Source organism: Branchiostoma belcheri, unplaced genomic scaffold, assembly GCF_001625305.1.
Source record: "Branchiostoma belcheri isolate BF01 breed outbred unplaced genomic scaffold, Haploidv18h27 scaffold6, whole genome shotgun sequence".
Classification (NCBI taxonomy): domain Eukaryota; kingdom Metazoa; phylum Chordata; class Leptocardii; order Amphioxiformes; family Branchiostomatidae; genus Branchiostoma; species Branchiostoma belcheri.
The window spans coordinates 5,377,788-5,389,868 of record NW_017804242.1 but is presented as its reverse complement, the minus strand read 5'-3'; the positions used below and the strand labels follow the sequence as shown (position 1 = coordinate 5,389,868).

Below are 12,081 nucleotides of genomic sequence, written 5' to 3'. Positions count from 1 at the left end.
GTTCTCTCAACGGCCAAACTCCCTTGGCATGCTTATCTCTCTATTTTGGCCGATTTCTACTCTTTCTAGCCGCCTCCTCAAGCCTGGTAGAGGCTAATAGGTATGCACGAGAAATGACACTTAGATATAGGGAGTTGGTCAGAATTTAGAGTGTATTACGATGTAACCAGGATAGCAAAAATAACCTACACTAGAAAGGTAACGTTAACATTTGCAAAGCAAATGCATAATGTTTACCTTCAGATATGGTCTGCTCTGTTCATTCTTACTCAAATGCATTCATATATATATATGGTCAGACAGGAGTATAAATCCCTCCTACTATGAAATTGCAACATTATGTAACCCAACACCTGTTCCATGGTGAGAGACTTCAACAAATCAGGTCAGAGGCCAGTGTTTGGAAGGAAAGAAGAAGAAGAAGAAGAGGAAACGTAGCAAAAACAATATGTTTTCCTTTGGTAAACATAATGACATCAAGACTTAACCTGTGTCCCTCCTGGCTGTAGTTGTTGCCTTCCTGGTGGCCTTGCATCAGAACAAGCAGCTGCTGGGCACAGACGGCCTCCTGCCTGCCCACCTGTACCTGCAGAGGGTGCAGCAACATGCCGCAGCTGACCCCACACAGAGCACCTGGAGCCTGGTACCCAGTCTACTGTGGTGGGTGGACTGGGAGAGGGACCTGGATCTGTGGTTGGACAGGTGAGTCCGTGTCTGGAGCCTGGTACCCAGTCTACAGGTGAGTCCATGTCTGGAGCCTGGTACCCAGTCTACTGTGGACCGTAGGTGGACTGGGAGAGGGACCTACTACTCCAGATACCCATAGAGACTGTTTTTAAAATTTTTCAATCATAAGTGATAAGTCGTATTTTTTAAACAGCTGCAACCTTTTGTGATCTTCTCATTTCTCTTAGCAATAGCTTCAAATAATGTGACTTGAAAGAAATATGTTCATCTTTTCGTTTAGGCTGGCCTACTTGGGAGCGGCTCTATCCTTTATCGTCATGGTAACAGGATGTGCCAACATGGTGATGATGGCAGCACTGTGGGCGCTCTATCACTCTATTGTCAACATAGGACAGAGATGGTAGGTACAGTACAGATATGCTCTTCAGATTTGTGATGATACAGTAACAGGGCTCGAAATTCATTTTTGGGACAAATTGGGTGCACAAAACATTTTTTGGGTGCACCATACAAGTAAAATGTCAGCAAAAACTAATGCCGTTTCATTTCTAAATAAATGTACTATGACAAAGATTTTTTTCATTCTCTTTACCCTTAGATATTAATGAAGAATATGCTGTATACTACTAAACATTTAACATCTTTACATACATCACAACACTGTCCTATATTCTTCCTCTTGTCTTTTCAGACACAGACTCTGTAACAATGCACAGGTAACTAACAATTTCTCATTCTTTTCTCTTTTTGCTTCATTTCAGGTATTCCTTTGGTAAGTGATATTCTCATATGTTTACAGGTTAGTGTAACATCTAAGGTGGTGGCTATAAGTAAGGTGGCAAGAAAAGCTATTGTAAAATGTTATATGTAGTATGTTTTGGATTATAGAACAACTATTACCTTTCAACAAAATTGTATAGGTGGAACTAAATAAAACTCTTCCTACAGCAGAAAGTTACACGCTTTTCTGGGACAGAAGTATTGTTTTGGGTGGTGCAGGTTTACGTGGGTTTGTATGTATCTCATCCCCAGAAGCAAGGATTAGAAGTGAGTGGGTGAGTGGGTGGAGATTGGTTTCAGTTGATTGACAGGGTTGTAACCTGGTATGCCCTGAGTAAAGCATGGCTAAATACTGAAGTATGTTATGTCAGTTTTTGTATGAGAAATAATCCATTCTATGATGTAATAAATTATTGAATCGGGTATTTCCCCATGACCAATATAATACAGTTGCAATAAACTCACAAAACTCCAAAACACTTCAAGAAAGTTTGAAATCTCTGATTTCTTGTTCTTGTAATATAGGCTGGGAGTCCCAGCTCCTTGAGACAGGGTTCCTAGCCATCTTCTTCTGCCCCCTCCTGACTCTGCACCCCCTGCCCAGGAGAACCCCCCCATCCCTGGTCGTCATCTGGGGGTACCGATGGCTCATCTTCCGCATCATGCTTGGAGCCGTAAGTACTAAAATGGGGTGTACAGAAAGTGCAAAATGCAACAAATTGGTTTGAAATGGAACAAAACAAGAAACCAAATGAAACAAAAGAGACTGTGAATAGCACAAAATCTATTTTGTTCCATTTTGCCACCTAGTAAAATGTTCGAATTTCGGATTATAACTCTCTGTATACTTATTAAGAGAAAAATTTGAATTGTTGATATCATAATCTCAGTATCAAGCTCTTTAGGTGTAAGTTGAATAATTTTTTCTTCTTCTGTTCAGGGCTTGATTAAAATCCGAGGTGACCAGTGCTGGAGGGACCTGACCTGTATGAACTATCACTACCAGGTTAGATGTCATCTCTACTACCTAATTAATTCCAGGATGGAAGTATTGTTCTGGGTATGCTATGTAGGTTTGTATGTTTGGGTTCCAAAGTGAGAGGGCGGAGATCTAGATTGGGTTTCGCTTGATTGACGGGTTTGATCTGCTATGCCCGGTTCGAAGGAATGTGTGAAACATAAATCACGTACACTAAGTTTCACAATTGTAGGAGGAGTAATGCATTCTATATGTAATTCATTAATGCAAACCACTAGTATGTCTGCATGTTAGGGCCAGGCCCAAGATGTCCCGGGTTCGATTTCTGCCTGTGTCACCTATCTTGTGCCCTTGGGAAAGGCACTTTACACGACTTTCCTCACTTCACTCAGGTAGAAATGAGTACCTAGCTTCGGTTAGGGACGTCCCTCGGATAGGACGTTAAATGGAGGTCCCATGTTTAGGAGAGCCACACCCCACGCACGTTAAAGAACCCTCCACACTGATAGAAAAGAATAGGAGACCTTCCCGGTATGAGTGGTTCAAACCTTACAGTCCGGTCTTACGCAGCTTGTACATGTACGTACATGTACAAAACTGGTGTGTTACGCCTAAAGGCGGTTTACCGGTTAGGCCATGTTGATTTGATTATATGGATGACATCCGCGCGCGCATGAATTTTCGGCCGTTTCCAAAAAAAAAAAAGTTTTCAACCATACTGTAAATCGTACAAACCAGTTGCAAAATGAGCAAAAATATACCATAAGTTACCAAAAAAATTAATAAAAACTATACCAATGTCGTAGAATGCCAAAATCAAACGAAAAAAGACGAAATTGTAAAGAAATGAACTTGAAGACTAGATTATTTGCCAAACCATACTCTGTGCCATTTGACTCAACCCTCATGACCACGTAGATTTCGTAATGAAAAGAACTTTTTTTTTGCAAAACTTTTTTTTTATTCGCACGCGCGCATCAGTTTTGGGGCTCCCGGAGGATGTCATCCATATAATCAAATCAACATGGCCTTATGCGAAACAAACAAACAAACTGTGTTGTCCCCAGACCCAGCCTGTCCCCAACCCTCTCAGCTACTACCTGCACCAGACACCAGAGGCCATGCACAAGTTTGAGACTCTGTCCAACCACTTCATCGAGCTGGTGGCACCCTGGTTCATCTTCCTGACTCGGCCCTTCCGTTTCACCTGTGGTTTTCTCCAGATTCTGTTCCAGGTAAATGGTATCTTCCACAATTTGTTGTTCAGTAGTTTAGGCCACACTAAGTCATTTTGTTGGTTCTCAGACATTTTTAGTTCAAAAGATAGAAAGCAGACATCATAAATAAATGATTTTATTTTGGCACATTATGCTTATAAACCTGCATTTCTCCTCTGGTCTCTTAGTGTCACAGACAAAAGGTAGTGGATACTACCTGAAACGTCTGACTGTTTCCAAAATCATATCCAGTTGCTTCACTCACTCGGAGTAACTGCTTTATGGCATATCTTATTACCTGGATGTCTAACCTTCATCGACGTATGATGTGATTCAATCGGGTGTTTCCCCATGATCATACAATACAGTTCCAACTTCCAATTTGATTTAGATAGATGTTCAAGGGTTAGGTGTAACAAGTCATTCGGTGTAATATAGCCACCTGCTGCCGTGCGGCGTGCCTGCGAAGCTGGTGTGTTACGCTGAAGGGCGGTTACATGTATAAAGGCTATACACATACAGAAGCTGGTGTGTTACGCGGCGGTTATACTGGCTATACTGATACAGAAACTGGTGTGTTATGCCAAAGGGCGGTTATACCGGCTATACAGATACAGAAGCTGATGTGTTATGCCAAGAAGCTTTGTGTGTCCTTGGTTATGCCAAAGGGCGGTTATACCGGCTATACAGATACAGATACAGAATACATTCACACAAGACAAAACACTTCCCTGAAGTCTGAAATATCCAATTTGTTGTTGCCAGGTTGTCCTGATCCTGAGTGGTAACCTGAGTTTCCTGAACTGGCTGACTATCCTGCCCAGTATCTGTAGTTTTGATGACGCCCACCTGGCCTGTCTGTTCCCCGGCGGGAGAGGGGGGACCAAATGGCAGGTCGCACAGATCCAACAGGAGGAGAACAGTGGGAGGGCACCAACTCCTTCATGGGGTAGAGATTTGATTATGTAATTCGCCTTATGTTTGCGTTAGCGAAAGTTCACAGTCTGAGAAAAATGGACATGTTTGTGGAACTAGTGGGAGCAGGTAAAGAAAAAAGAAAGTCGGCAAATCATTATTAACAGTTATGATAAGTTTATGGTACATAGATGACCATGAAAACCGTGAACATAAAAGTACACAAAAAAAAAAGGGAATATAGAATACTACACGGTGTACTCCGTATCCCCCAAGGTACCAGCCTGTCCACAAGTTGGATCGCTGATGGCCGAAGTGTTCAAATTATTCTATGGAACATTTGGAAGCCCAAATAAAAAAAATAGAACCCCGGGCCATACCGCTAGTTATCACACAGACTGGAGCACACCGGCGGCCCAGGTACATGTATGACATACCGGTAGATTACTGTACTTTACGGAAGTATAATAAAAGCTTCACGCGTGCGTGTAAGATGACATACCGGAATAAAAGCATTGCTCTTAAAAGTTCCTGATGAAAGTATTAGTTTTGAAAGGTGCTGTTCATTTTCTTGCAACGAATTCCCATGGGTGCAGTGTACCTTTTTTGTTGTAATGAATTCCCATGGGTGTAAGAATAGTATTAAAATCAGGAGCAAGTGAATCTTGTGTAGTAAGAGTCGGTGTAGGTAACTGGCTTGTAAGATTTGGTGTAACATTCTGAAATGGGCCATGATTTTCTATGTCCAATATTTGGCCACTACTGTGTGTTGTATTTCTGTGGTAATATGATAAGCTTTGGTCGCATGGTGGGTGGGAGTTCATTTGACAGTAGATTGATAGGGAGGTCAAGCTGAAAGTGACACAGCATGCCTCAGGTGAATGGGCAATATGTGGAGGAATTCAGCAAGCATTGTAATACCCAACTAACGGTAATACAAGTCATGAATGCCTTCGAGCCAGTGGAAGCATATAACATGAGTAGGCCAATTCTGAATTCAGAAAACCAATTGTGAATTCAATACTAATTGCAAGGTTTTTAATTCATTGTACACAGATAAAACTTTAAACTTTCTGCCCAGGTCAGTTGGTGCGTCGTGTGGTGCACGTGTCGCTGGCGGGACTCCTCGTCTACCTGAGCCTCCCCGTGGTACAGAACCTGCTGTCACCACGACAAGCCATGAACACTTCTTTTGACCCCCTCCGATTGGTCAACACATATGGTGCCTTCGGAAGGTAAGTGCCCTCTGCTCTGGGATAGGTAAAAGTAGTCGGATATTGGAATTTTCTTTTACATAACCAGATATGTGTCTTACCTTACTTACATTTCGGTGTCTGTCAGACACCTTCCTTAGATTCTGACTGGAGTTTTGCTTCGCACCCAGGTTCAATCCCCAGGGTTGGACCCAGACATGGGAAAGGCACTTAACACATATTTTCCCCCTCAGTTAGAGGGATCTTGGGCCCTACAAGGGTTTGGGCTGGCAATAGGAAGGGCATCTAGCCATAAAAATCTTGCCAAAAAAAAAAAGAAGAAGAACTAAAGTCAGGTACACCAGGGTGGAGTCAGGAAAGTCGTGTTAAGTGCCATTCCCAAGGACACAATATCTGACAGAAACGTAGATTATTTTAGTTCTTTGTGATGTCTTCAGTTGTCTTAAAACTCTCTGAAACATGTGTCACACATCAAGCATCTTTTATTGCATTTCCAGCATCACTAAGGAGAGAACAGAAGTGATATTTCAAGGGACGTACGCAATAAACCCGAATGACCCCAGTGCAGTATGGGAAGAGTACGAGTTCAAGTGCAAGCCAGGCAACGTGACGAGAAGACCGTGTCTGATCTCCCCCTACCACTACAGGCTGGACTGGCTCATGTGGTTTGCCGCTTTCCAGGTCAGAAATACTCTTCATGCAAAAACTTTTGCAGTGATTTTATTTTCAGGGTTTTCACAGTGACCTCTACTTACCAAAAAGTCATAATGCCAAAAATATGTGTTTAGATTTATAACTTTTGTTCCAACACCAGAGCTTTTAACCAGTCACTTTAGTCTTCTTCAAAAGACTAATCCAGTGAGACTTGTCACGATGCTTCTATGAAGTGTGACGTCAACACTGGGTCAAAGGTATCCAGTAGCCAACAAATATGTATTTTATAGTACTACAGAATTGTTTATACTGTGAACTTGCAATGATGCAAAATCCTCCTTTTTTCCCTGTCCTACCACAAAATAAAACCACCACCAAGCCATCCTCTTGCACCAAGTTGACAGGATTGTTGTTTTCTTGTCCATTTTTACCTCCAACAGAATTACAACTACAACAACTGGCTAGTCCACCTGGCAGCAAAGCTCCTAGTTAATGACCCTGGAGCAGAGTCGTTAATAGCACACAACCCATTCCATGGAAAACAGCCTCCTCGGTAGGTGTTTGGTTCAAGTTCTATACTAGTGTAGGATCCTCTGTTTGCACAATGTTGTATGTTTCAGTAACAGACAATGTAAACTCTGGAACTGGATAAAATACGGATTCCAATTCACAACCACTCTTCTTCAGCGTCACTAAAGTGAACTGTCAGAACTAGTCAACACTTTATTATTACTTACTTGCCATATCCCACCACCCAGGGCAATATTTCCAGGTCACAACCCTGTCAATCAACTGAAATCCAGTCACTGCCCACTCACTTCCAATCCTTGCTGCTGAGGACAAAATACATACAAACTCCCACTAAATTAATGCCGCCCAAAACAATACTTCTGTCCCAGAAGTAATGAGACACCATATATTTAAGTTACTATCATGAAAGTTCATCTATGTTGGTAGTTACATGATTGTTTAGAGTTAAAACTTTAGATCCAACACAAAAAGTTCTCTCACCTAGAGCTTTCAACCAGTCACTCTGGTCTTCCTCAGTAGACTGACCCAGTGAAGCTTGTCACGTGGCTTCTTTGAAGTGTGACATCAACACTGGGTCAGAGGTATCTGGTAGACGATGTCGGCCCCCGTCGCGGTTCAGTGAAGGGTGGTGGGCCCTGATGTATATAGTGTACGTGTAGGTTGAATTATATTTGTGACAGTCTGTCCCTACTTTCCAGTTTTATTCGAGCCGAACACTACAAGTATTCCTACACGAGGATTGGCAGCACCGCAGCGAAGGAGGGAAAATGGTGGAAACGGCGAAGAATCGGAGAGTACCTGCCCCCTGTGTCTCTGGGCTCGCTCAACCAGTACATCAAGCAGCATGGCTGGAACATGCCTGCTATCAAACAGTGAACAGAACACACTGATTTAATTTTATGGACGACATTCACGCACGCATTGATTTTGGCCTGTTCTCAAAAAAAGAAAAGATCACGTCCTCCGAGGCTCTTGCCTGGGTGACATCCTCCGTAGTCCATGTAGCCAGTGACAATAATAGGGAGCCGGTGGCGGTAACTACGGAGGACGGCACCCAGGCTGCGAATCTCCACGACTTAGGATCTCGGTACATACATTGTACGTACAGTGCCGATTCATAAATTCCGCAAAAGGCCAGCATGTGCTGGCTTGTTGTAAAAGTCGCTATGTACTACTTCAAATTTACCATATCAGCTTTGTATTCCTGTGGTTTAGCAGCATTTTTATTGGCCAGAATTTTTTTATTCGCCCGCGCGCACTAGTTTGGGGGTCTTCAGAGGATGTCATCCGTAAAATTAAGTCGTTGTGGCCCAGACCAGAATTTAGAAACTTCAGACTTCTGGGAAGTGTAGTGGCTGAATGCATTGGAGCTGTAATTTGTATGATCATAGAGAAATGCCTAATAGAATCACATCATAGAATGGACTATTTCTTATATCATGTAACTCACTCACATTTATTTATGTTTCATACCATGATTACGTGGTACACATTCTGGCAACCACCAAAACATCATTGTTACATCATTGGTATCATTACTGGAGAATGAAAAGAAAAACTAACAATACACGTACATGTACATACAAGTACACAATAACAAGTATCATACAGCATTTTTGTCAGGCAGTCCCAGATATACATGTAGAGAGTGTATAAACAACTTTAATATAAAAACTTGGATACAACTTATTGGGATATAACCTTTGTAACTTCTTGGGGGGAAAAGTGCAGCTACTCTATTACTCAAATTTATTTATCAGGTCATTTCCTATCATGCATTGCTGCTGTTTTTCTGCTCGTGTACCAGGTGGGAATCTATATATTTTTTTCAGTCTTACCATCTATATATTACAGTATGTAGTGATGACTTTCAATCAAATGCAATAAAGCATGTTGAAGCTATAATGATTGTGGCTTTATTTTTTAGGTCAGTCGGGTGTCTTTTATATACATGTGTACTTGTACATTTTTATCAGATGGAAATATCATAGATTTGGTTATAATACATTATAAAAGTTTTAAAACAGAGAAACTTAATCTATCTCCTATCGGATTTCGGACTGGACCCAAAAAATCTGACATTTGTAGTCCTTGTGTCATTAAAGACCATACAAGAACGAGCTCGCATATCATCTGTGTTCCGTTATTGCGTCATGTTGAACGTGCACATGTACTAGTATAACATCTCCGTCCACCTTGCGGAAAAACATGGAACGACAGTGTACATACTCTGACGTCATGACAAATTAAAGTCCGTACTTTCCCCGTTTCTCGTGTGCCACGTCCATACAAGTATAAAGAACAGAATGCAAATAGAAGTGATATACCATCAGTACAAAATACATATCATAAGCCTGCCTAAAAAGCCCGATTGGTATGTATACGCAGAGGGGACGGACAGGGACAAAATGTAACAGTCAATACATTTGTATTTGACCAAGAACGTCATTGCTTTGACGTGTGTACGTAAGATCAAAGGGTTTCAAGTTTACACGTGGGTCGGATACGGTCATTTGGATGGGTCAACAACCATACAAACAACAGTTCAAAACATAGTCAGTCAAGCATCACTAACTAGTTGACGTCAGTTTGTGGGCGTTGTAGGTGACAGACATGCCCTGTTCTGGGTGGAAAATTCCATGACATGGAATCAATCAAGTGGTACGACCAATAAGAGAAGTTATTGCAAATTCGTGCATGGGGCCTAATTACAAATTACAAGCATAAAAGAACAATGAAACAGAGTACACATGTATAGAATAACTAAAATCTACATGTTGAAAGGTAGTTGTCTTAAGTTATAGCTATGTCTATAACTATGTCTGAGGGGTTTGACTTCTCTTTTTTAAACCATGGAAGACCTTTTTCCAAAATTAGTGGGTTTGGGAAGTTAAAAGAAGAATATTGTTTTCTTTGTAAGTTTAGTAAAATTGGGATAAATTGTAGAAGTTTGAATAGTCAACTTATTACGAGCGTTGTTATGAAAGAAAACTGGCTGCATGCCGACTTGCTGTCGAAACCACTTGTTGTCCCATGCAAATCCAAATCAAATGAAAGGCGTTACATCATTGGTGTTGTCCGACCTATGACCGACTTTATGCAATTTACCTACGGTTTGCAGGCCTTCCTGATAGTGACGTAATGGAAACAAACTCACACACAGGCCACGAGGAAATCAAATATAAAGACCACAATACGCATGCACACGATACATCTAGTTACCTATAACGTCACCGTCAGCCAATCAACGACCTAATATAAAGCAAATATCAACCTACGCTTCCTGTTACTGGTCTACCGATTAGTCACAATATTTGCAGACGACATTTTTTGCCGCGCAAATCCAGCATGTACTAAGTACCTTGCAAGCTTGGTCCTTGGAGAGTGTACACCGCGTTTCGTCCCAGTAACAACTTTTCCCTTGAGGGTGTTTTGAAGACGCACATTATTATCAGGTATGGAGGCACACATTATTGTTTACTATGCTTGTGAAAGCCAACATACATGTACGTGTACTAGTATATGCTACGGCCGTTGTTAGAGAGACTATTGTAAGCATTATGGGAGTAGAAACAGATAAAAACCCCTGGCCCGGGGCTAGGATCGAACCCACGACCCCCGGGCACCAGCTTACAATCCGACGCTCCTACCGAATCGGCTAAAAGGTCTAGACCAATCGGCTCGGTCAGTTGGTAGCGCCTATAAACCCCCCACTGTTATACACTATTACACCAACGAAAACTAGTGGAAACGAACGATAGGACACGTACTCGTACATATACGTCCTACAATGTCAAACTGAAGGAATTCTTTGGACAGTACTAGTCGTGCAGCAAAATTAAGCTGTGTTGTTACGGACAATCTTGTCGGCGGTTGAGTCTGTCACAGCCTGCTTGGAAATTCCCCGACACATATCAAAATCGTACGCCGATTATGACCGCACTGTTTATGACGGCCGGCCGCAAAATATTAAATCTCCAATGACACCTGTCATTATATAGTGTCATGTGTAATGTCTTGTTTTTTGATGTTAGTCGACCGTCCATGGAAAACAGTAAAACTAGAAAAAAATCGTTCGGAAACAATTATGTGGACCCTAGTACTGTTTACTCAAGTAGGAAGGGTATTTAAACACGTCACAGGTAAGTTTGTACACACGTTTTTTTTTTTAATATTCCTGTGCCGAAACGCGGAACCAAAGAAATTCTACACTGTATCATTCTGTACCTTTTCAATAGTACCACCCATCGAAGAAATGCTGATATTATGTATAATTTTGTATGATATACGTACGGGATTTCATCATGCACGTGTACGGTACACGTCATATGTAGGTCAACGGACAATTGCGTATACTAATAGGTCAAAAGTTTGTACACACGTGTTTTTTTTATATTTCTTTGCCGAAACGCGGAACCAAAGAAAAATTCTACTCTGTATCATTCTGTACCTTTTCAATAGTATCACCCATCAAAGACATGCTGATGTCATGTATCATTTTGTATGATATAACGTTACATACAGGATTTCATCATGCACGTATACGGTACACGTCATATGTAGGTCAACGGACAGTTGCGTATACAAATAGGTCAATAGTTCAGACCAACCTGTTGTATAATGAGGCTTGAGGGGGTAGTTTTTATTTACACATTGTGGGCAAAACACGAGAGGCCCATAGCAACTAATGAACTTTTCACTCACCTCTATTCTAGTACCTATGATGGTACCGCATATTGTCTTTTTTGTCACTAGAAAATATTCACAACCTTTCAAAAACAATTCCGCACATTATACGTATAATGTGATTTTGGAACGTGCGCCAATCGTATAAAATTATTGAGGCTATTCTTGTTGTTATGTACATGTACCTATCACAGTTTGATGCTATACAGAAGAACTTTATTGCACGACAATTGTACAGGGTACATTGTATGGCAAATACTAGTAGGTAACAATAAGTAGCATAGTATATATGGTTCACTAGTATAAATGAAAATGTAAAGTCTAAGTAAAAAGGCGTTACGTAGATGTTTAAACTAGCCTCCACCAGGCTTTCCTATAAGGGGATATGGACAGTATTGAAGATCAGGCAAAAATATGC

General features: G+C 41.3%; 1 protein-coding gene across 1 annotated transcript in view; it reads left to right on the top strand.

Annotated features, from left to right (window-relative positions):
* Nucleotides 1-7,854, top strand: part of LOC109482679 (lipase maturation factor 1-like) — an 8,800-nt gene extending 946 nt beyond the window's left edge. Inside the window, exons 2-12 of the mRNA XM_019785505.1 lie at nucleotides 510-702; nucleotides 968-1,087; nucleotides 1,449-1,459; nucleotides 1,993-2,141; nucleotides 2,408-2,473; nucleotides 3,514-3,681; nucleotides 4,429-4,612; nucleotides 5,660-5,813; nucleotides 6,290-6,473; nucleotides 6,887-6,999; nucleotides 7,676-7,854. Of these exons, the coding sequence (XP_019641064.1) occupies nucleotides 510-702; nucleotides 968-1,087; nucleotides 1,449-1,459; nucleotides 1,993-2,141; nucleotides 2,408-2,473; nucleotides 3,514-3,681; nucleotides 4,429-4,612; nucleotides 5,660-5,813; nucleotides 6,290-6,473; nucleotides 6,887-6,999; nucleotides 7,676-7,853 (1,520 nt within the window). The 3' untranslated portion in view covers nucleotide 7,854. The remainder of the gene's footprint in view (nucleotides 1-509; nucleotides 703-967; nucleotides 1,088-1,448; nucleotides 1,460-1,992; nucleotides 2,142-2,407; nucleotides 2,474-3,513; nucleotides 3,682-4,428; nucleotides 4,613-5,659; nucleotides 5,814-6,289; nucleotides 6,474-6,886; nucleotides 7,000-7,675) is intronic.
* The last annotated feature ends 4,227 nt before the right edge of the window (nucleotides 7,855-12,081 follow it).